This window comes from Carassius auratus, chromosome 27, assembly GCF_003368295.1.
Source record: "Carassius auratus strain Wakin chromosome 27, ASM336829v1, whole genome shotgun sequence".
NCBI classification, from domain to species: domain Eukaryota; kingdom Metazoa; phylum Chordata; class Actinopteri; order Cypriniformes; family Cyprinidae; genus Carassius; species Carassius auratus.
In genome coordinates, this window is record NC_039269.1 from 28,579,730 (window position 1) to 28,605,809 (window position 26,080).

Here is a 26,080-nt window from a genome sequence, read left to right on the forward strand (position 1 = left end):
AATGTAATTCTCAATAAAAGGTCAAACCACTATTTTCACACTTTTTTAATTGTGCTATTCATATGCAATTTATTTCATTATAAATAATGTTTTCATGTACATTTATTATAATTTGCTATAACATATTACATGTTTTATCTTGCCTAGGGATGCATATATAATAAATTATGTAACAATAAGTTGGATGCTTCATCAGCCTTAATGAGCTGTATCTGGCTCCTCCCAGAATCATTCTTACCTTTTCAGTTCAATAGCATCACGTAATGTGTGCAGCCAGCTTACAACATATGCATGTTTTATTATTGGTATTAATCATTTTTCATGCTGTCCATGATCCTGTAATTCTGGTCCCGGCACACCAATCGAGAGCCACTGGTTTAAAGCAATGCAAGAGACACTGAGCAATGCAGTTTTCTCATCTGTTTCAGGTGCAATTCACACAGGGAGCACAAAGGCACCAAAAGGCGGAGGTTTCCTCATGCACCATGTACTTCCCAGAGTTCGGTGAGTCTTTGCATTCAGCTATGAAAGCCTGCAGCTCTGATAAGGGTGCTCCATGCTTCTGATAGTGCTGCAGGTAAAGGATGCACGTCTTAGTTACCATAAAACCAAAGCATTGTGATGGCAAGCTTGCACAGGAAATCGAAACATCTTCTTGCTATTTCTTGCAGCACAGCTGCTGTTGTTGCAGAAGAATGTAACTGACTCACCTTGATGGTTTCATAGGTGTCTGTGATAAGGGCGATGAAGAGGCTCAGAATCATGAATGTAAAGAGTGGGACGAAGGTGTAGACATACATTCTGCTGAACATCCACACCAGATCATTCTTGTCTCGGATTTTGGTGAAGGTTGAGTAGATTTCATCTCCATTCATCATGGAAAAAAGGCAGTTAGCCACCATATTAAATGACCGAAACTGTGGGGAGATTAAGAAACCTTAGAACGATTAAGAAGAAAAGCATTATCATAATTTTCTTCATAAAACAGGGATGCCATTTATTTAAATGCTTAATTTAATAGGCTTAAAGCTACTAAAATGGGTAGCTGATATTAAATCCTCATGCTCCATCTAAAACTATTTTTATGCATTTAGCTTTTATATACTACACTGAATATTTTATGCACTTTTAAAAATTAATTTGTAACACTGCATGCATAGCCATTTAATATATTTTTAAATTTATCTGTACAGTATTTATTTTCTTTAATTTTGACTGTTAAAGCCAGGATTTAATTCTGATAATATATAGTTTGTGAAAGTTTCTGTGATTTTACAAAGCCATGAATATTTAATATTATATATTATATTTAAAAACATCCTTATTTAATCACTGCTTTGTCTTTGCAAAAATGATCTTTTAGTACATTAAATTAGTTTAGAGTTACAGATATTCTTTAAACTCTTCATAAAGTATGAAGCCATACTAATATAAAAAAAAATAAATAAATGATGTCCCCTGTATAATGACAAAACTAACCATATACTGTGATTATATAAAGACAACACAAGGAGCATAAGCAGAAGTATAAGCACGTGAAAGGTTTGACTCAATGTCTAATGCAATAAAAAGGTAAAACTTTTCACAGTTCATGCTGGCTTTGGTATATTATAGTTATGGACACATTTTTTAAATATTGCTCACGTTTTCATGGTGTGGTCCCAAAACGATCCATCCACAGAAGCAGTAGCTAAGAAAGATCATAACAACGCAGAAGGAGAACCGAATGACGTTAGGAAGCGCAGCCTGCAGGGTGAGGATGAGGATCTGACGGAGACACAAGAAAGACAGACTCATCACGGTCTAACATTAATTACTAAATACACTGCTTTGTTTTGCCAATGCCACTTTATGTTTAAAACACAAACACACACAAAAATGAATAAATGAGCCACTTACATAATATTTCTGAAAGAAACTGAGGTAACGCATTACTCCAATCCACACAAACATTGTTGCAGTGCCCAGTAAAATACTGCACACATCATAATTGGTCAGTTCCTGAAAACAAGACAATTGCGGAGCATCAGTGCATACATCACGAACAGAAACAGACTTATCTCCTTTTAAACCCTCTGTGGCGCATCTCGTGCTCACCTTGCTCTGTATGCATATTTTGAGAACGGATCCTGTGATAGTCAGCGTGTCACTGATGATGATGAGGATGTACCAGCCGTTGATGAACTCTATTCTCTCAGACCAGGAAACTCTTTTATTGTAGTAAATGGATGCGAATGTGGTGTACTCCTGACGAGAAAGCACACGCGTAAGACATAGGTATTTATTTTGATTTTTAATTAAAGGAGACATATTATGCCCCTTTCTACAGTATGTAATGTGTCTCCAGAAGTTTCCGCTCAAAATACCCCACAGATCATTTATTAGATTATTTTGAAAATACCTATTTTGAGTGGAAGCAAAAATATTCTGTTTTAGTGCATGTCTCTTTAAATGCAAATGAGCTGCTGCTCCCCGCCCACTTTTTCAGAGTAGAGCTGCATTATTATAGTTAAAATCTGCTAAAAACAACTATATCTAAAAACAATCTTATTGTCACATTTATTGAGCTGAAATCATAAGTTTTACACCATGTTTGTATAAACTTCTGATATACGGTTTCCTGAGCACACACAGACAGAAACCGGCGGCAGTCACAGCATGTGAGAACTAAACTAAGTACACATTCACACACAAGTTTATGTTAAAAATACACAAGTTACAAAAACAGATGTTTATGTCCGTGAAGGTAAACAGCGGGGAAATAAATTGCGTTTATTTTAGATATAGCTTTAGATTTTATATATACTTTAGCAATATACAGTAAATAAATCAATAAATCAGAAAGGAGCAGTGTTTTTTGGGGCTTGTAATTGTAGCGCTACAAAGGGATAGTTCACCAAAGAAATGAAAATTTGCTGTTAATTTAGAGTTTTGTTTCTTGCGCAGACCAATCGTTTCACTTCATAAGACCTCAATACATTGTCAAGAGCCACAGGGATTAATCTTTGGTTTTCTGCATGTGCTTTTTTGACTCTCAAAGTGCCGGTAGCCATTGACTTGCATTTCATGATTCACCAACCAACACGTTTTCAGCTAAAAATATACTTTCATGCTCTACCAAAGAAAAAAGTCACCTCTCAAATGGCCAGAGGTTGAGTAGATTAATAGCAATTTTCCATTTTTGGGTGAACTATCGCTTTAATGGGCCAGTCATAACAGACTTACAGACTGCAAGTGCATGCCTTTGTAGACTGAGCGTGTGCAGAGGATGAGCGAGAGCAAACAGCAGCAGATCACCACGCAGTCGAACAGAACGATGAGCTGATAGTGAAGGTCTGCTGGAACAAACACAGCACAACACACTTTCAGACGTTTGCTCACATACTAATAGTAAAATGGTTCAAAGAAGTTTGTAAGATGTAACACAAACAGTACTTGCATTTTATTGGTCGAAAAGTGAGATTTAGTAGTAAGTAAGAAGCTAAACATTTAATATTTGAAAACTGTTAAAAAAAAGTTAAAGAAGAATAGTTCTGAAAAGGGGCGGAGCTACATAAGGTGTCCACTGAAAATCACCTGGATCATAAAAGTGAGCTCTGAGAAAAGATGTGTCATTATGTGTTTGCAGACTGGTCACTTGTTTGATATTGAGTATATAATCATTTATACATTTTTAAGCCTTCCTGAAGTTTCCAAAAATGCTCTTATTTGGTTAATTTCATGACTATGATGACTGCTGATTTTGTATAGAGGGGATTTTGTGTGTGTGTTCTATGTTTAGTCATTTATCATGACTTACTTGAGCCAGAAACATTCCAGTCCTTGCAGACTTTTATCTGAACATCACTGCTTAGAGATATCTTGATTCGCCCACTGTGTGCATGGTTGTCAAACTTGATCTGTAATCGAACGCAGCAGATTAACCCCTTTATCAAATCAACTTTAACCCGTCCAATAGAAACTCCAGCTCTGAGTCAGACATCCCACTCTTAACACTGAGAAATAAAGAACTGGAGAGCTTGTGACGTCTTCATGTGACAGGCCTATATTAACCAATCCTGGAAACTGTGTGGTTATGACAAGTACATGGACTTTTGGAAATATGCTTTTTGAAACCTAAAGCAGAAGCAGCTGCCTTTGGATGTGAAGCGCACAGAGAATTAAGAGTTTGCAGCTCATAGACTGTTAGGTTTGTAGTAAGTTGACATGTACATGCAAAGTTAGGCAGTAAATGGGTGTTTTTATCTGACAACATGTTATCTTAAAGACACGTATGTGTGGAATTGAACACTTACATTAACGGCAAAGTCATAACAGTCTGGTAACTCTTTATGATGCACAGTTTGAAGGTTAATAGCCTTTACTTTGAGATGGATGTTTACTGCTAACAACCTGGAAATGAACCATAAAAATGAAGCAAACTCAGTGAATTCAATTAAACGGATGACGGATGATGCAATGTACACACCTTTGGAAATCTAGAGTGAGGTTCATGTCCTTTTCCAAACCATCCTTCTTGTAGTGTGAGAACGGGTAAATAGAAAGACATTCTGCAAATGAAGTAAATAAGCAACAAACAAAAAGCTATAAATCCTAAGAAAATTCTATAATATTACAGCACATTTAACTTCTGTCTCAAAAGTCTTTGGTGTTTCATCTTAACATGATGGAGGATGTTTACTATTTAGGAAACTGTGCGCACTAACTGTATCACTTCTGTCACTCTTCCCACATTACATTGTACGGCTGTGTTATTATGACAAATGATGAAGTACCTGTCTCTACATGTGGATCAATATCAAAAGTCTCATTGGCTGGTAAAACATTAGCATGTCGATATAACTCTTGACAGATGGACAGAGGAGTGACCACATCATTGATCCTCTCAAACGCATGATTATCAATCGTCAGGTCTTCTAGGTGTAGATACTAAAAAAACAATCAGACAATAAATCAGAATAAAAGATTAAATCACGGCACCTCTGTGCAACTGAATATTTATAGTGTAACCCAGCCGTATATGATTGTTTTGCAAATGAACATGCATCTCATGATTTATATTTAGCAAACTCCACAGGTCTGTGCAAATCCTAATGGAAAAAAAAAGCATGATTTCAGCATTTTCCAACGTCACATTTGCATTCGTAGGAGAGGAAGTTTAGTTTCTTTGGAAACCCTATATTTTTCAGTTCTCACTGTACATTATAAATATGCACTGAAAAAACTGAAACACTGTCATTTATTTAAATTGATTTTATCAGATAATAATGAATAAACATGGATTTCAGTTCAAACCTTTTCTGTTTAGTGTGTCTAAAAGCAATAAAACACTCTTTATAGAAAAATATAAAGAAACTATTTTGTTTAAACAGCGTTACACCATGAATTGTACTAGTTTTACCCCAGAAATTAATGTGGGTTTATTTATTTATCATAGATTTCTTTTAAATATTGTATTATTAAAAGACATTGATGTCTTTCAAAACCAATGTTCCCATCTTCAAGTGAACTAAATTAAACACTGAGTAACAAGATGTTTTTAGTTTATCTTGTGTAAACATTTGACTTCCATATTATAAGTAATTTAGCTTTGTTTATGGTGAAATAAAAAAAAATATACTAAATATATATTACTTGTATCTAAAGAAAACAAAATTAAGATTATGGTCTTTATTATAAATAATCTTCTTACTTTGTATAAATGTAAATTGTTGTCTTTCGGAAAATAATTATTTTTTATTGATATTAAATAAAAAAAATTTTTTGAACAAAACCATAAATTTACTTCGAGGAAAGATTTTCTGTAACAAAATATATATATTTTTTCTTTCTTGTTTCTTACTTACCTTATTGATTATGTACAGTATGTGGTCATGAACATCGTGTCTTGTGTACAAGGCATAATCTTTATTTCTGTCCTGGTAATTTTTCAGGAAAAAATGTTTGAAGGTGATGATATTCCCCTCTTTAAAGGTGACCATCATCTCATTGCTCAATCCAAAAGAAACTAACTGTGGAACAAATACAACACGCAGACGGGTCATAATTTTATTAACAATATCATCAAGAACTGCTTATCTAGTCTAATAAATTGACAGTAGATGAAGTGTGAAATTGAGCTTGTTTAGAAATAAGACACATGGTCACGGTCATATTTCCATTTTTACGAAACAATTGAAATCTAAGGATGGTGAGACGCATGAGGAACTATGCATATCAAGTGTAATGTACTCTGAAAATGAAAGGATTTTTTAAATGAAAGGTTATTGAATTAAAAGTAATCTGTCAAACTTAAAACTTTCTCTTGATGTGGCAGACTAAAGTTAACATACTACTAAAAAAACAACTGATTACAGTAATATTTAGAATAATGTGGAATTCAGCATTAAACTAACTTACATTGACCATTCAAAATGCAGTAGTTCTGGCCTAAATCACATACCTGGAAGGTAATAATGGCAATCTTGAGTATCTGCAGCATCATTTTCCATGGCTTCCGACCTCTGGCTCTGTACTTCTGGCATGGACTCATGAAGAAATATTTCAGTTTTCTCCTGAAGTCTTCCACAGTCTGAGGGTCCACATGTGATTTAGTTGTTCTGTGGCATGGCAGGTTATTATTTGAACCACTAGACAAAAAATGCTCTCCGTCAGACATTGTGCCTGCTCACTCTGAAATCAGGACGACGGACTGACTCGGCATTTAACACACACAGGGTTTTTTTGAGGAACTGAAGCTGTTGTCTCGCAGTTTTTTTTAAACTGGTATAACCAGTGCTCATCTTCGAGTTGAAGTGATGCCAAAAGTTCTATTAGATAATTTCACATTTTTTTCAATCGCCCAGTGCCATACATCAGATAACATTCAGACAAACCATTTCTGAGCAGGTTGTGCAGCATTCATTCACTTCATTTGTCTGCCACTGTTTATGGGTGTGGATGTTAAGAATAAAAAATTAAGAAATGCTGCAGTAACTACATATCTCATCTTTAAATGAGAGGTAAATAATTCCTGTTTATCTTGCCTCATGTTTAACACTGCTCATAATTTACACAGGGTTAACAATTAATAATAGGCTCCCGTGTTGAATTGATTTTCAAACATTCCTAAACTGAGGGTTAATGTTCTTATTTTCATATTTATGGTGCCAGTGTCATGAATGGAGAAACGCATCACGTGGCCTGTTTATGTAACAACAGAACGATTATATAATTCATTATAAACGTGACACTGGATTTGGCGCGACATTTCGAATCTCCGACAGAAAACTGTTGCTGCGTTCTATTTATGACGTAGCCTATTGACACGCATTTGAAATTATTCAACGGTCGCTTTGTCGCGTCTAGTGTAGACACCTGCTCTAGCATTGGGCCTCGTATTAAAGGTTGTGTTGTCGACTGTATTATCAAGTTTTCTACAATGGACGGACTGGAAGGTAAGAATCAAGCGGTCTTTTCTTCACTCTAGTTGACGCGGTTTCATTCACCACATTTCCCCCCTCAAAACGCAAAAACGACACGCGAGGTTTCCATCACTGTGCAATGCATGAGAATAGCATACTAGCATCGAAACCAATTAAAGCTGTTGAAAATGTCTAAAACATTACGAAACTGCGTTATTTCACACTTTTCACGTTTGTCACCTTGTGAAAATTAAAAGCGGAGCTGATCCTGCTCAACATTCAAGTTTGAAACGTGCCTTTAAGTGTAGTAATAAACACAGAACAGCGATATAATAACCCCGGGTTAAATGGAGTGTGAAAAGACCTGTATTTTAAACTTGCTTTTCAATTCATCAACTTTGACTGAAATGTCACAAGCAAGGCTAGCGGCAAAAAACAATTTCAGAATTCCAAGCTGACAGTTTCATAAAATAGTTTTGACAGTCCATAAAAAAACCGTAAGCATAGTTTCTTCCTTAAGTGTAGTTAACTTTTAAGGTGTTTTAACATATTTTAGTATTTGTGTCGAACAAGTGTACAAAGAAAACTTCGACTGATGTTTGAAGTTCATGTGACTTTGAGATTAAAATGATGTCCTTGAAGAGTAAAGTCAGTCAAATGAATACACATGCACTGATCAGTCGGTTATAATTATCAAACTTGAGACCCCTATAAAGAATTTGTATGAAATCAAATGATCAAATGAAGTGTTATATTAGGTGGAGTACTTTACATATAAAGGACTTGCATTTAACCCTTACATTCCCATACTTCAAACTCATTAGCAGTTAAAGTGGGAATTTTCCAGAAAGTTACCCAGGAAATCCACATTGTTGTATGCATTTAATAATGTTAGTACATAGTAGTTATAGCCAACTAATATAGTGTGACCAATTACGGTAAGTTATACACTTTATAGGCTACTATAAGCTGATGACCTGTTACTATATATGACTATATAACATGTTTAACAAAATATAAACACCATGAAAATCATCATTATTATAGGCTAGGATCATTTACAGTAATGCACTGTAAAAACTGCTAAGGTTCCAGAATGAAACCAAGATAACAATTTGCTCTCAATTTGTTTGGGTAGATTTAATCACATGTAAAATCCACCTATTTAACAGCACATTACCTAAAGTCTTACCTTTTCAATAAGTTACACAACTGTTTACTTGTAAAAGTGAGTAATAGAAACCCTTTGACTTTTACTGTATATTTAAACACTTTCTGTAGTCAGAACAGCAATTGTTTGCAGTGAACTCTACGCTGATGTTATCACAGCATTATTGCTCATTGAGTGGAACAACATACTATACAACTTAAATCATGGATCCACCCACTTAACTTAACCACAAGCTTTACTCTTCAGCACAATGGTAACCACAAAATCACAATATAGAAACTCTTTAAATGTCAGCATAACAGCAGTAAACACCAACAGGGTTTTCCCTTTACTCAGAATAACACATTTTACTCTCCTATCACTTAAGTAACATTTAACTGTTCCAATCCAGCCCTATGCAAAGCATGCAGGGAACCAGAAATCCACTGCCCAGTTTAATTCTACAAAAAAAAAAAAACACGTAGCACTTTACTTGAAGCCTTAGATTTAATGCATTAATTACGCCCTATAATGCACCTTATAATGAATTGCATGATTTCATAAATAATGGTTACCAGAGTTACAAAGCTTTTCTCTTCATTGTTACACCTTCAGAAAGTATAACACTTGACAAACAAGCCTTCAAATATTATAATCCATGCAGTCAAACGATTAATCGCGATTAATCGCTTCCAAAAAAGTTTTTGTTTACATTATGTATGTGTGTGTACTGTGTTTATTTATTATAATACACACACATATATGTATACATTTCAGAAAAGTTTTGTTTACATATTAAATATTTATTATATAAATTATAAATATAAATATAGACATGTAAATACTTGCAAACTATATACTGTATGCATGTGTATTTAAATATACACCAAACACACATATATTATGGAGAAAAAAAAACGTATTTGGATTTGACAGCACTACGGTAATTATAATGCATTTTAACTTGGTTCCAATTATTTATGAAATTACATTATGCATTAAAAGATACATTATGAATCCCTTTTTAATGCATTATAAATAAATGCTTTAAGTAAAGTGTTAACTAAATGAAGTAAAATTCAGTTCTACATGATTGGAGACATTTAAAGTAAGTAGAAACAAAATGTTCAGCATAAGCTCGTTTTAATTAAGCACATTTAACAAGCAGAAGAAAGATTAGCAGTGTGACAGTGCTGATTAGAGACATTTGTTTTGGAGAATGTTCTGCATCTCACGCATTGATGGAATGCAGGAGATTACGTCCAAAGGCTGCGCTACGACATGTGAGACATCGGAGCCAGAGAACGTGAGCGCAGCGGCTGGAAGTTAGCATCCCCACTACTTCCTGTACTTCCACAAACAGCAGCATCAATATCCTGGTTGTCCATATCGGGCTCCTCGGGCAGCGGCGGAGCTCCAGGGTCTCCAGGTTTAGGCAGGCTTGATGAGATGTTGGAGGACACGTTCATGCTCCCAGCGCCGCCGCAGACTGACACCGCCTCGTTCCCTCGACCCGAGCCGTAATGCAGGTTAAAGGATCCCGTAGCCACAGAGGACGACGGGCTTCCTTCCCCTTCTGGATGATAGCATATAGTAGAGTACTTGTCATAGTCCGGGTCCATTTTGGAGAAGTCATTGGTTGCTCCTTTTGTATTTGAATAACATGAATTTGCAGAGGACCCTGCTGCAAGAAAACACTGATCAGAAGAAATCAAGAAACTAATTATAAACACTTACGCTCATCAAATTGATGAATGTTACTTAAAGTCACTGGACAACTTATTATTACCGTATCCACAGTCTCCAGAAAGCTTTGGAAGTCAAGGGTGATATATTATATTATTATAACAATAGCATTTACTGTATATAAAAAAAGAATACAAAATCTTATGTTTAAATGTATTACTCTCTTCAAAGAAAGATAAAGAAGCAGAGAGACAGTATGTGTCTTATTTTCCAGTATTGGACAATAAATGGATGATCTTTTAAGCAATAAACAACTATTTAATTTGGTGAGCGCTCTAATCTATTAATAATGAAGAAAATTTTGTCCATGTTTCAAGTCGCAGGGGTATATTTGTAGTAATAGCCAACAAAACATTGTATGGGTCAAAATTATAGATTTTTCTTTTATGCCAAAAATCATTAGGATATTAAGTAAAGAGGTTAAGAAAAAGTAAAAAAAAATCAAGTAAAAGGTGTTCCTGTGGCTCAGTGGTAGAGCATTGTGTTAGCAGCGCAAGGTTGTGGGTTCGATTCCCAGGGAGCACGTGTTAGGTAAAAAATTTTTAGCCTGAATTAACTGTAAGTAGCTTTGGATAAAAGCGTCTGCTAAATGCATAAATATAAATGTAAAGATCATGTTCCATGAAGATATTTTGTAAATTTCCTACTGTAAATATATCAAAACCTAATTTTTGATCAGGTTTATGCATTGCTAAGAACCTCATTTGGACAACTTTTCTTAATATTTGGATTGTTATTATTTTTTTGTTCTTTTTTGCACCCTCAGATTTCAGATTTTCAAATTGTTGTATCTTGGTCAAATATTATCCTCCTAACAAACCATACATCAATGGAAAGCTTATTTATTCAGCTGTCAGATGTACAAAAAAAAGAAAAAAAACTTTGAGCTTTTCCTCAATTTAGATATTTTGCATTTCTTGCATAGTTGATAATTAACCATGATGTTAGCCATTTGTCAGGGGCTGTTTAAGTCTTAAAGGAGATGTAGCAATACAATTATACAGATAAAAAAATAGAACCCCTTTAATTAACATGGGCTCTTTTTCACCTTTTAAAGCTTCCAGTCGCTCATTTTTCACGCTCTGCACTTCATCAGTGATCTTTGCGATGATGAAGTTGAGTGTTCGGCCCCATTTGATGGACTCTATGAGCATGTCTAGACCCCGAGGGTTTTCTGCCAGGATATCCAGCAGCTTGCTGGTGCGTCTCCCTCTCGTGGTTCTGCAGCTGATCTCCTCTGTATCATCTCTGGTCAGGATTTTCTTCGAGCGCAAGTAATCAAAGTGCCGCTCTGCGATGATCTTATCCACCAGGTATGGGCGTAACCTCTCTATGGCCTATGGTGAAACAGAAACACACAGACAAAATATTTAGAGGTGAGCAGTTTTTTTTATTTTTATTTTTTTTTTGTTGAAAGGAAGTCTGTTTCTACCAAAGGATAAAAAATTTAAAAAGTAGTTTTGTTTATTTTCCATGAAACATATTACTTAACATATAATGTAAAAGACTGAAAATGGAAAAATGGCTTTGCTGTAGGTTTTACTGACTTCCATAGTTTTGGAAACAAACAAACAGCAACAACAACAAAAAACATCATGAAAGTCAATGACTACCAGAAACTGAATGGTTACCCACATGCTTTACAAATCTCCTTTTTTGATTAATTGAAGAAAGAAACCTTCGTATGCATGTAAGTTGAAGTGTGTATTTTATATTATAATGATTTTGTAGATTCCTCGGTAAGTGGAATGTATAAAAACGTAATGATCTGCCTCCAGAGAAGTCATTTAATGATTGCAATCAGTGTTTGACATATGTAGCGGTTGGATCGGGTTTACGGTCAGCGGATCAACAGAGAACTGGCACCACTTTCGCTTCCACCTCAATACAACGCATCATCTGACAACCCCACTTCACACACACTTACACGCACACACGGCATCTCTGATCTGTTTAAACCACATTCATACACAAGATACCTACTTCCTTCTTTATATCGGCCATTTCGTCCTCCGTCAGGTGAGTAACATCCATCCTGTTGTCTGCTTTTCACCTTTGTTGCGGTTTCAACTGGTTACGGTAAGAAAATATGACTACAAACTCAATTTTAAAGACGGGAAACGCATGAAAAGGCAAGACTTTTTGAACATGCGATGGCTAAGCTTGAACTGGGTTTTAACCGAACTATCTAATAGTTCTCTTAAAGTAAAGGGGAACTACCGGATCTCAGACTTCCTTATTTGATGCATGCTTAGGCGCTCCTACGTCACAATGCACGCGCATCATCACCCTCCAGCGCGCTATGGAGGATTATATATATATATCACACAAGTAGTGTACGATTTATTCCGCTACATTTCACCGAGATGAAACTGAAGGACCCATCCAGAACTGTTTACAGGTCAGTGTGTGTAACATCTCTATACCTTTGGTGTGTTCTTGCACATCATGAATCTTATGAAGATTTGTTTGAAGATTTTTCTGATACTCCTGATTACCTGTTCCTTTTATTCCATATTTCAAGATTATTTATTTGTTTATTTAAATACTTGGAATATGGCAAGTAGTTTGCCTTTTTTTAAGATGTCGTTGTAACAGTGTCATTCTGTATCTACCATTATACATATTAAGTTTACTTTGAGAATTGATACAAAAATACATTGCTATTAAAATTGCTTATAGCCAAATAGATGGCTAAGGGTTTATGCAAATATGATGCAAAAGTTCAGATGACGACACAATGTCAAAATCACTTAAAGAAACAGTCCAGAGGACAATGGGCTCCCTCTGCTGGGCTGTGATTCATTACAATGGTTTTTTTTTATCTTCATCATCACCATCTCTCACAGGCTGCTGCAATCAATCAGTTAAAAACTCTTTCACATCTTTCCATATAATATAACAAATGGCACCAATAGGACAAATGATAATTTCAGAATACTCCTATTCATTAAAGCTTGTTACTCATTAAGTGGCTCTTGTGGTAGCTTTGGGGTACTTTTACCAAACACTCATTGTATTATTTTATCATTCTGTGCAGTTTTCTGATTTGGTTTATTTTGGCACTGGACAGTGAATGTTTCAGTATTATGGCAGAAATATTAGAGAAGTACATCTGCAAATATACAGGACTTTTATTTAAGTGTGGTTAAGTAGGATACTTACAGGATAGCACCTTATTGCCACAGGCATGACATTTTTTGATAACACTTTATTGGAAGGTGTCCTTATTACACGTTACATGTACTTGCTATTATTATAACAATTACTTGTGCATGCAAGTAAGCCAAAGCCAAAGCCTAACCATATAGTGTGTACATGTAGTTAAGTAATATTACTCAGTAATTAAATGTATTACACTAGAACAAGGACACCTTCAAATAAAGTGTAACCACTTTTTCATCACAACAAATTAAACAAGCTCTGGGCCATTCTTAAAGGGTGTGTTCACCCATAAATGTAAATTATGTGATTTAATTACTCCCCCTCATGTCGTTCCAAACCCGTAAGACCTTTAGTTCATCTTCAGAACACAAATTAAGATATTTTTGGTTAAATCCGAGATCTCTCAGGTCCTGCATAAACAGTAAAGCAAATGAAATGTTCCCAGACCCAGAAACATAGGAAGGACTATCCGTAAAATAGTCCATGTAACATCAGGGGTTCAACTTTAAGTTGTGGGTGAGCTCTCCCTTTAACAAGGTTAATGACATGCTTTATATTAGCCTTTCATTGCTGCACTAAACCGATCAAACACACAAACTGTCTGGTTCCATCAGCTTTTGCGCAGATATTCGAGTTAACATGCACATGATTGAATCTGCAGCCATCTATGACAAATACAACATCAATAATCGCTTAGGATAAGGCTTTTCAGACTACTTGTCAGCCAAAGTTTAATTTAATTATTATTTTTTTTTTACTAATGTCTACTTCAAAAACATGTATTTTGTTTTTATACATTTTTACGTTTTTTTTTTTTTCTTAATTAGAATGATTGTACACTGCTAATGTTATTAGAGATAAAGTGACGTGATGTTTTCATAGGATTATCATGACCAAAATAATCCGTTATCAATATCACAATATTGTTAAAATGTGATTTTAAATTAAAAGAAATACTGGTTGGGTGACTTACAACATATTGTGTTATCTACTAACATGTACTATTTGTACAAATTAATTCTGACAAAGAAACGTTTTATAAAATAACAAACCTAACTTTTACTAAGAAAAGGTAATATCTGCTCCATTAACAGTTCCACATAGGCTATTTTAGTATTAAAGTGTTCAGATTTTTGTAATTAACATTAGTTTATTAACAGTTAGTTAACAGATTTACAACAAAATGTTGGTCTTGTTTTCTCATTGGTCTGAACAAAAACATCAGACAGGCTGAATAACTGTAAATCCACTCTCAGACAGCAGGTGGCGCTTATGGAGCATCAGAAATAGAGCTGTTGCCATGGTAACTGCTGTAAACAAACATTTTCCAAGAGTGTCACTCATATAGTTTTGAATGGGGAACAATGCATCACCAGACATGGCTGCTCTACAATAAAGATGTTTCTGAGATGAGCGCATGCACACTAGCTGTTCTAGCCCGGGAAATACATATAATTATTTTTTTTAAATGCTATTGGTCCGTAAGGAATAACATTTATGAGGCAGCTGTTTTCATTTCACCGGTGACTTCAAATATGACATTTAATCGTAAGCTTGTTAAACCGTTTTGGAGAACTTGATGCTTCCCCATTGAAAGAAATATGAGAGGCCTTTCACAGATTGCCTTAAACGGACTAAATAGCGTTTTCAACTTAAAATTTTATTATTGATTAAATATTACTTTAATTACTTTTAGTTAGTTAATAGCTTTTCATGAACTCACAGAATTCCCTGGTTTCATATACCCCAATTAGAATGTGTTTATTCACAATGTTTTTTGCACATACATTACTGGCAGTACAAAATAGATGGGGAACAAAAACGATTGTGTAAAGAGGTACACAAAAGGAAAAACTGTCAAACTGTCAACTGCTTGGAAACATACCAATGCCTTTTCATGAAAACACTTTCAAAATGGACATCTTTATTATCACAAATCAGTTTTTTGTTGATATTATACATGGTGTTTCATCCATATTTTTTGTTTTGTTGTCTTTCAAATCTGTCAATTCAGCCAAATGATAACACAGTCCGTTTCAGGGAATTAACAGGACGTTTAACCATCAAACCTGCTCTCCTCCTCAATCTCTGGTCAGAACTGAAACCTCTTCTAGATGCTGACGCACAACGTCGTCCAGGACTTTACTGAGACCTTTACACGCCGTCATGGCTGCCTCTATTAAAGCGTCCAAGTGGTCCTGGTGGAGCCGGGCGTCCATCTGCAGCAGGGCGATGTTTCCACTGCGGGGAAGCAGGGCAAGAGCCAGCGATGTTCCTCCTCCGCTCTCCTCAGCGTGACACAGATCAGCCAGCGGTGTGTCCTCCACAAAGCCAGCGGTGCAGGCGCACACATAGTCACGCATGGGAATACCAGCATCCACCAGAGCCAGGGTAGCAGCATTCACACAAGCACTGTAGTTCCCCCCGTCTGCCTGCAGAATCTACAGCACAGGACCAGAGACAGGGGTTGTGGATATTAGCACCAATAAAATGTGATATGATCTGAACTTTGCATTTTAAGTGATTCTTTCTCTTAGAGTAATAGATTTTCAAGATGCATTTCTTGATGCAGCAGTAGATTGTGTTAATAAACAGTGGTTTTCAGAAGTACTCTTGAGCCCATGCGGCTATATTTCACACCGCTGTGTAATGCCATCTGAGGGGGTCAAAGGTCAAGCTCATTCAACTCAGGTTTCCTGTCTTGCCCTACATGTACTGTGATTTAATTAAAATTTTAATTTTTACAATTTGGGCTGTATTAATGCAAACGCCATACATTGTAAAATGTATTGAAATTCTAATATTTCACCCTCAATTCCTTTTAGAAAACATTTTAAAATAGGTAAAACAATACATTACGGAAAAATGCACAAGAAATAATGCATCGAAATTAACGTTGCTGCTAATCACTGACATATCCAAGACTATAATAACTCCCAAAAATGTTTGGTATATGGGAAAAAAAAAAAAAAATTATATATTGTGTTTAAAAAATAACAAAACCACGCATTATGTAAACAAATAACTCGCATTTGAATGGTTACAATTCTGAAAATGAATGAATTTTGTCAGTGAAAACAGATTTTTTTTTATATACAGTATAATACTTGTAAAACCTGTAACTGCAGGTTAGCACACACACTTTACACTTAGTTTCAGTCGAGTGCTCTAACCTTAACGTAGATGTCGATTTGTGATCGTGGGTAGAGCTCGGTGAGCACCGCGGCTTCAAAGGTCTGTTTGAGATGAAGGCTCATCTCGCTGGACTTGCGGTCTCCGTGTGGACGTCTCTTCCTCTCCGCCGTGCTGAACGTGGCCATGCTGAACTGACAGTTAATGACTGCTCGGTCGTGCAGAGATTTACTGCGAGAGCCTCGCGTCTGCAGGGAGTCAGACAGATCAACATGATTCAGATCATCCAAAATAACGGTTTTGTTTATATAATGTATGTGTGTACTGTTTATATATATTATGTATATATAAATTCACAGACATACAGTACAAATTTAAAAAATATTTTCATATATATATATATATATGTATATATATATATGTGTGTGTGTGTAACAAACACATTTTTCTATAAATTAATACATGCATGTGTTTGTAGCTATTTATAGATGCATAATAAATGTATTACACTGTAAACATACATATATCTTACAAATAACGCAATGAAAACCACTGGAAATAACAGTATTTAAACAAGATCATGAGTTTACAAAAACACATTACAAGCTAAAGAGATATAAGAACATATTATAAATTATCACAAACTTTTAATAGTACTGTATACAGCAATTACAACTTTCTAAACGTTATTTTACGCTTTTGAAATTTAAACGTTACCATGAATTAGCCTCATTTTGAGCACAACATTGTACCTGCTCTGAGGTATATGTTACGTTAACTTTGATGAAAAAGTCGGAGAAGCATTCGGGAAAGTTTACAAATGTGTTCAAAACTGTGCACTTGTAAACTTTTAAAACGGAACACACCTTTTATGTGATATATATATATATATATATATATATATATATATATATATATAACACTAACAGTTACCCATATTGCTTGAATATTGTATAATTGGTCTATGTGATATATAAAAGGCCTGACCTCGTGCGGTCCGTACACCACGGCCAGCGCTTTAGTGTTGCCCTGCTCCAGATACGCGGATCCGTCCGCCTGCGCGAACACGCTCGTGCGGGCCTGAACCTTGCGCAGCTCGGTCGCTTTTCGTCCATCGAGCCGGTATCCCTGATCCGACAGTAACTCGAGCCCCGCCATTGAGCACTGTTGATTCGGCAAAACACACGCGGTGTCTTCTTCACTGATCTCCTTTGCTGGTGATTTCAGTCTCGGAATCTGAAGAGCTCCACCTGCTGGACTACGGTGGGATAGTATCGAGGTCTTGTTTCTCGGGGTCGGTGGTGATGCTCTACCGCCGTCTACCGCCAATTAATAAAAATAAAACAAGGTTGCGACTTTTTATCTCACAATTCTTAGGTTTTCTTTTTTTCTCTGAATTGCGAGATATAAACAGAATATCTTTCAATTCTGACTTTATAATGCAATTGCGAGTTATACATTCAAAATTGAGAGTTTTAAGTTCAGAAATGCATGTTGGGAGTTGTTTTCTAACAAAATTGCGAATTTATATCTCGCAATTCTGACTTTCTTTTTTTTCTTGTTCTCACAATTGCGAATTATAAAGACTGAGACAAAAAATAATAGTAAATAATAATAATTATATATATATACATATATAAAGTTTCTTCCTTTTTTAACATCATGAGTATGGAATATTGCTTTTTAAAAAAAATTATTTTAACAAGTCATGCAATGCATATAAAAATGTAGTATTAAAAACAAATTATTGTGAATATACATGCCCCAAATTAGAAGCCCAATAACAAAGAATGCACCTGTGATTTGTTAGAAAACCAGTAATAATTGAAACTAGACTGTGTACGCCAAATTTTCCAATTAATGAATGTGATTATAAAAGATGATAAAATGATCTGTGAAGACCAGAGCTTCCTCAGTTTTGGAAATGTGTGCTTCACTGCATCATGGAAAAGAATTGCCAGAGGAACGGGGAACATGCAAGAACTCAAAAACTGCTGATGTGTGTTATGTTGTGAAATAAAACATGAAAAATATCTGGAGCTGGTAATAAACACAGACTTTACTAAATATCTTCATGGAACATGACCTTTAATTAATATTCTAATGATTTCTGGCATAAAAGAAAAATCGATAATTTTGTTCCATGATATGCATTTTAGCTATTGCTACAAATAACCTACACGTGCAACTTGTGACTTGTGTTTTGTGCTCCAGAGTCACATTTCTATTTTACAAAACATATTTGTATGGCATCAATTCTAAATTAAGCATGTGTCCATCAACTTCATTTCATTCATTATTGCTGATGCAATGATTCCAGTTAAAAGTCTTTTAGCATCTTATGGGTTTCTATCAGATATTTCAGATCATTCAATTTCAGTTTTATGCATACTTACTTAATTCTCTTTGTCCCATGTGGCTTTCATGATCTCTTGATCTTTATGATGTTGGTGTGGCTGAGATTTAATATGTCTTGCCTTCATGTTGAGAGATGCCAGCGGTTGTTTGTGTCCAACCACAAATAAAAACTCAGAGGAGACAGAAGATGATGCAGGATCCATGAGCAAATCGGTTAAATGAGGCAAGACTAGGGTCTGGAAACCAAATCAAACAGCTGAGTTACACAGTGCTAGAGTTAGAGTCTCAAGTAAAGATGGAAGAGATGTGTTTTAGCCGGTTCTTGGGCACCAGGAGGAAACAGTTAATGTAAAAGTCTGTGAAAGTGACTTTGTGCTTCTTTGGGATGAACGATAAAGCATCGTTCACTTGCAGAATGCAAGCTTCTAGAGCCACATAAGTCTGAAGTACTGAATTTAGGTAAATGGGTGCAGAGCCAGTGGTAGTTTTGTAGGCAAACATCAATGCCTTGAGTTTTATGCGAGCAGCTATTGGTAGCCAGTGCAAATTGATAAACAGAGGTGTGACGTGTATTCTTTTTGGCTCATTAAAAATTAATCTTGCTGCCGCGTTCTGGATTATTTGTTGAGGTTTGATAGAAGTGGCTTGGTTTATAGATGTTAATATCTGATAATATATAATGAACTGGATGTTAATATCAAGTAACATGAAACTCTCAGAGCTGCAGTCCAGAGAAAGACAAGAATGAGTGAATGAATGAGAATGAGTCTGTTTCTCCTGGTTGTGATGACCAGTGAATGGATGTTCAAGTGTAACTCAGAGAGCTGCTCCTTCCTGTGGGAATAATGCATTTAATTTCTCTCTATGAATCAGCCATACGCATTTACTGCAAACTGTAAAATAAGATACTTCTTCCCTCTTGTATAACTGCTCCTTCTGTGATTTCTGCGTCTTTAATAATGCAAAGTGGATTCACATTGTCTTAAAATTTCCTCCTTCCAAATAAGATTAACGGAATCTCGTTCAGAATAACTCATCTTACCAGACAATTTATACAAATATTTAAAAGTGATTTTATTTATTTAGTGTAAAAGTTCCACTGAAACAATTACCCAATTGCCAAGATGCCCAGTGTTTTGGGAAATATTTTAAAAGCATTTCATTTATCCTGTAAATCTAAGAATCATTACTCAATTTTCCTGCTTTCATTATTCATTTTATTTTTGTGTTAATTCCATATGCATAAATGCAAATCAAGTGTTTTAAAGTACTTTGAGAAGAAGTGAAAATGTGCATAGATTCATATATGTCAAAATATAAAAACAGTAAAGCATCTATAACAGGTGCAATATGCTCTTCTTTTAACATTTTTTATATAAAAAGAATACTTAATGGAGCTTAATCAACCATGTGTAGTTTAATATAATTATATTATATCATAATGTCTAATGTAAATACATTTTTTAATCATTATATAGTATAATTAATGCAACTAATGTTCCATCTCTTTTATTTATTTAAATTTTTATTGATTGGTTGATGTGATCAGTCCTTGTATTATAAAAAAATTATAATTCATTTAAAAGCATTAACATCAATGTTGTTATTGAACGGACAATCTGATTTGCAGGTGTTTATTCTCAAGCCAAAGTTCTCAGGAAGTGAGAAGACTGGAAACTGAATTCCTTCACTCGATCGAACGGGTTTCTTCAAGCTAACGGGAGATTAGCAAACTAAAATGACACTTTTATAAGTTAAAGTGTCAGTTTTGAGATTTGTCCCTCAAAACATTTGCATAAACACAATAAAACGGCTCATCGGAGCACAGCTGCAGGCCATGGAGATGGTGAGCAAAACACAATAATTGTGAGTCAAATGTCTCTTGACACTGATCCTGTCTTGTATGGGGACTGTCCAAGCTCGTGAGGCGTTGTCCCTGTGCTTCTGTATCTCTACACGTCTGCACAGACCATCAGCCGCTGTATTGTTCACCGTGACATGATCTGTTTGTCAGCAGACACTCCTGGATCTCTGCGCTGTATTTCATCCTGACACTGCTTCCAGGCTTCATCTACCAAACGCTCAGGAGTCAGGTCAATACAGCTGTCAATAGCGTGACTGTAGCGGCAGGACACAAATATACACAACACACAGAGACAAACTAAACTGAGGATGCTAAACCACATGACCACAGCGAGGGTGTCACAAAACCCTGCATGCCGTTTACTGAGATTAGCGTCAAGTCTTCTGTCAGGCTTGTTTGAGAGATAACAACGGTAAGTCACCGCTACTGAAACAAACCGCTTTTTAGGACGCCATTTTGAGACGGACTTCTTCCAACCAAAAACGCTGTGATGACTTACATACAGAAACACACAGACTACATCGAGAGAAGCAACGGAGAAAATGTGTGGGTAAAGTACATAGAAGGAGGTTTGTACATATACAAAAATAAACATATATTTTAAAAAAAATGGGGATTGTTTCTTTTAATGGCATCAACATTTAAATCTACTTTTGTTTAAAACAGCAAATGATTAGCATAAGTGCATATGAGTAATATATTGACTTTAAAATTAGCTGTCAACATCAGAGAGAGTAGATTATGAATTATAACAACTGATGATGTTCATTTGTTTGTTTTTATAACAGTCAAGAAATTAAGAAATTGTGAAAGAAAGAAATTGTGAAGTGACATTCAGCCAAGTATGGTGACCCATACTCAGAATTTGTGCTCTGCATTTAACCCATCCGAAATGCACACACACAGAGCAGTGAACACAAACACACACACTGTGAGCACACACCCGGAGCAGTGGGCAGCCATTTATGCTGCGGCGCCCGGGGAGCAGTTGGGGGTTCGATGCCTTGCTCAAGGGCACCTAAGTCGTGGTATTGAAGGTGGAGAGAGAGCTGTTCATGCACTACCCCCACCCACAATTCCGTCCGGCCCGAGACTAGAACCCACAACCCTTCGATTGGGAGTCCAACCCTCTAACCATTAGACCACGACTTCCCTAATGTCTTACATATCTTCTATATATATATATATATATATATATATGACCAATTATTTAATATAAATTTAGGATAATTATTGACAGTCATTAGAACATGTCTTCAGATGGTGAGAATGTTAGGATGTTAGGAATCACTCAAACGTTAGCAGAATTGATCAATCATAAATAATCAGGCACAATATTAAATGATCGTGTTGTCGCTCCATCATCATCATCATCAGCTCTGATCGTCTCATTAGTTTGGGCTAAGTGAGTATTTTCAGCTTCCTATCTTGACAAATTATATTATGATTGTGTGTGTATGTGTGTGTGTGTGTGTTGTTCTCTCCTCTCTTCGTTTCGGTCTCTCTTTTACTTTCACTTTCAGAAATAAGCCCCCTTTGTGTTCAGGTTAGTTAGGGGACATTGACTTTTCTCTTTCATATTTTTCTAGTTATATAGTGGTCCATTCACTTTTGGATTTATTAATTTATGCTTATTCGCTGCCCATATCATTTTCCACGCTTCTTTTACTGTTTTCTTTTAACTTTCATTTTTATCAGTTGCATGCATTGGCTGATTTATATTATGTCCAGTGGCTGACTTGTTAAAGAAGAAGAAATGATTAACATCATATAGCTAACGGTTGCAAACTTTGGCTAATCATTAAAAACTTTTTTATGAAAATACAAGCTTTATAAATTAAACATTACATCATCAAAACAAATCTGAAGTGACTGCAGCACTGACTCTTTATGGTTAATAGTCTCATTGTTATCGTCATGCTTTAAAGTGATTCGAAACAGAATTTATATATATATATATATATATATATATATATATATATATATATATATATATATATATATATATATATATATATATATATATATATATATATATATATATATACATACATATTAATTCAGTGCGTTCAAAATGACCATTATTTTGAGCCTAACACTTTTCAGGTCCAGTTATATATAACTTTGACAGCGATCCGTTATTGAATAAAGCAGCCTGCTTTTCTCCGTGCACCTTTCTACTAAACACTTTCCATCGTACCTTCTGTTCTCTTCGTTTTACTGATGATGTCCTTGCTCCTTTCTAGGGCATTTTTGGATGAAAACTTGGATTGATCCTGTGCTCAGATTAGAGATATGAGATATTTATAGTTTGGAAATGATCCTATAGTTTTAATATATTAATATGCACGATGAGTTTTACGTAATAGACAACCATATTAATGTAAAAGATGGTCAGAAGAATGGTGCTTTTACAGAAGGGATGCTAGTTTAGTCTTTTTGGGTTGCCATCCCCTCACAACTCCCTCAAACCACACACTGCAGCCTATAATAGACATATTCTATATTAGTGGAAAATACAGTGTTGTGATATTAATATTAGTGTCAGAACACTGCATTTTACTGTACCACTTACATTTTTACCTAGCATGAGATTGTAGTCGTTTTTAAGCTCGTATCTGTAAATCAATTCGGACAAGAACATATAATCACCTCACAGATGTAAAACACTTCCGCTATTACACTGGTTTTTGTTTCTTTGTTTTAGAAGAAGATACTTATATCAGGCCAATTTAAACCTTATTAATTTGTGAAAAAGTGCTACTTGTTGTTTCAGTCTAAGTTCGATTTTTAACTGATAAAAGTGTGACCTGCTTCGTCTAAATCTGCAGTGTTTAGTGTGCTATAAACCAGACGAGCAGGATAAAGCTGTTTAGTGATTACAGCTAACTATAGATTCCAGTCCCCGGAGCACAGTCATTTACACGCTCTGACTGCTACATCTAGTCCAAATCTGCTTTTAAAGGGGTCATGAATTGTGAAATCTACTTGTCCCTGATCTTTTGTAATATAACAGGTCATCTGTGATGCTTATGAAGCATTTATGGGCCTCGGTTCATCCCTGTCTAGGAGTGTCAGTTCTCGGGTCCCTGGACGTCTTATGAAGGTGTGTTTTAGGAAAGGCCTTTTACACACACACTTCCAGTAGTTGTGCATAGTGTGACTGGGAATCTGCTCCACCTGCAGCATATGTAATGTTTAGCAAAACACAGATGAAGTCACAGGTAGCCTAAATATTGATTATGAGTATATTTACTTTGCATGTTCATTTTATCAGTCTGGGAAGCGTTATTGGTTTGCCATAGGGTTTAAATATGGGTTTAATATTTATTTTGTTGTGTTTTTAGAAAGATGAGAAGAGGGGTTCAATTATATTTGGATTTAGAACCGTTTCAGTTTCACTGGGTATCACTGCGGTGAAGAGAAGCTTTTGATTAAGCTGAGGACGGATTATTTGCTGAATTAAACATTCATATCTCATTATTTAGTGCAAAAATGAAATTCATTAAATGGGAACCAATATAAAATCACTTTGAGACACTAGTTTGTGTGACTTGCTGTCATTGATTGAAGTGGAACTGACACACATGATTAAATACTGTAGTGTCTCGGGTTCATCTGTCCTGCTTGTCTTTGGATTGTGGGCTAAACTAGAGCACCCAGATAAAATTCACAATTTCAGGAAACTAAAACTTTAGACTAAAACTCATCTTTGCTGCCCAGAATAGAGTATATTTATAACAGAGCATATCTTCATGCCTTTGACTTCCTAAGTCGCCAGCTTCATTTGCCCCTCAAACCAAAGCACACATTGCTGTGGGCGTTTTGTGTTTAGCAAACCATGCTGGTTGCTTTCTAAAAAAGGAGAAAGAAAAAACATTAAAGAAGGTTTGGCTGGGAAACAATGCAGCTTCTGTAGCCTCAGCGATGAGCGTCCCAGGAGGAGCAGATAGTGAGCGCTGAGAATCCAGTGTCCCGAGCGTTTTCCTCGGTGAAGGAGTTTTCCAGTCCTGGTCTGCGTCTGGCATCGTGGCACATCCTGTAGCAGGAGAAGCCTGGTTTGAAGCAGAGGCTCTGGGGCCACATCAAACAATGGCTTTCTGTTGTAAACAAAGACAGGGCAGGCTGCCTGGGGCCCGTCTCTCCCTCTCTGTGTTTCTTCTCTTACCCCAAACACCAGTCGTTCTCCTTGTGCTCTCTGTCTCTCTGGACGGCGTCCAGCCTGCTTCGCCATATGCCACAGGTCCCAGCTGTCTGTCAGATGGATCCACACTGGCTTTCACTTTTATTTGTGTATGCATAAGCTCACAAACTTATCAAACAAAGAGAAGTGCGTAGGGGTGAAGGGGGGAGTCAGGGAGAATGTGGCAAAAGCATCAAAACCATGTTTAAAACATTATATTCTATTCAGCTGGTCGTGCAAAACTCACAGAAGAGGTCGTGTGCCATCTTCGTTTTATATTTCTTTACCTTTAATGCATGTTTTAAGCTCTTAAAGGAACAATATGTATAGAAAAAGAAAAAGAAAACTACAGTGTGATATATTTCATGTAGTTTTGTACTTGCATTATCCCTAAAGTTCCCAAGGAGTTGTAAATCCAGAGAAATTCCAATTTCTGAATTTACATAAATATTTGACTTTTCCCTTAATGGATTGAATTTGTATTATTATAAACACACCCTATATTGCAGAATGCATTTTTAAAAAACACACACACACACACACACATATATAATCTTTAAGCAAACTGCCGTGCCTGAGCACTGTCCCTCATTTTCATTAGAGCCCAAATCTGTTTAAGTCTTGATGAATAATCTTTTACATTCTTTTCTCAAAAGCTGCTCATGAGCACAATTCACTCACAGCACATCTATGCTCTGAACTCACACGCATGCTAACGTCCCTGGGCTCACGGTGTGATGCACACTAATATTTGACTGAATCACTGTCTGGTTTCATTAGTGTCGAGCGCAGCATCACAGTTCTCCGTCTCTCACACACTTATGAAGGATAGAGTCGACTTCAGCAGCAAAGAATGTGATTTCAGAAGTGGGTTATGAAAGCAACCTCCGTGGGTGGAGTGCATGCCATGTGCTTTGTCTCCCATTAAAAGGCACCAAAATGTGTTTCATTAAAAAAAATAAAAATAAAGTCTTGATGGAGAGTCATCTGCACAACAGTGCATCTTTTTTTACCCCATCAAACCAATGACTCATTTACCACAGATATATACTTCTCCAGCGCTCTCTTATTAGCGGTGC

General features: G+C 35.9%; 3 protein-coding genes across 5 annotated transcripts; all 3 read right to left on the reverse strand.

The window, feature by feature from the left end:
- Positions 1-57: 57 nt before the first annotated feature.
- On the reverse strand, positions 58-6,713 carry mcoln3a (mucolipin TRP cation channel 3a). Of its 2 annotated transcripts, none has more exons than XM_026207024.1 (12): positions 6,443-6,713; positions 5,847-6,011; positions 4,776-4,929; positions 4,469-4,550; positions 4,296-4,392; positions 3,800-3,899; positions 3,226-3,335; positions 2,098-2,247; positions 1,900-2,001; positions 1,645-1,767; positions 711-917; positions 58-571 (listed from the first exon to the last, which is right to left on the reverse strand). In XM_026207024.1, exons 1-12 carry the CDS (start codon positions 6,656-6,658, stop codon positions 425-427), a joined length of 1,653 nt encoding a protein of 550 aa, XP_026062809.1. In that variant the 5' UTR covers positions 6,659-6,713; the 3' UTR covers positions 58-424. The 2 variants fall into 2 exon arrangements, with proteins under 2 accessions (XP_026062809.1, XP_026062808.1); XM_026207023.1 differs by having other exon boundaries at positions 3,226-3,338.
- Positions 6,714-9,522: 2,809 nt separating this feature from the next.
- On the reverse strand, positions 9,523-12,670 carry bcl10 (BCL10 immune signaling adaptor). 2 transcript variants are annotated; one of them, XM_026207026.1, is made up of 3 exons: positions 12,283-12,670; positions 11,348-11,636; positions 9,523-10,234 (listed from the first exon to the last, which is right to left on the reverse strand). In XM_026207026.1, the coding sequence occupies exons 1-3, from the start codon at positions 12,331-12,333 to the stop codon at positions 9,828-9,830; spliced, it is 747 nt and encodes a 248-aa protein (XP_026062811.1). In that variant the 5' UTR covers positions 12,334-12,670; the 3' UTR covers positions 9,523-9,827. The 2 variants fall into 2 exon arrangements, with proteins under 2 accessions (XP_026062811.1, XP_026062810.1); XM_026207025.1 differs by having other exon boundaries at positions 9,523-10,237.
- A 2,530-nt stretch (positions 12,671-15,200) lies between these two features.
- exosc4 (exosome component 4) lies at positions 15,201-17,816 on the reverse strand. Its single transcript, XM_026207027.1, has 3 exons — positions 17,584-17,816; positions 16,638-16,844; positions 15,201-15,905 (listed from the first exon to the last, which is right to left on the reverse strand). Exons 1-3 carry the CDS (start codon positions 17,752-17,754, stop codon positions 15,546-15,548), a joined length of 738 nt encoding a protein of 245 aa, XP_026062812.1. The 5' UTR covers positions 17,755-17,816; the 3' UTR covers positions 15,201-15,545.
- Between the last annotated feature and the right edge of the window lie 8,264 nt (positions 17,817-26,080).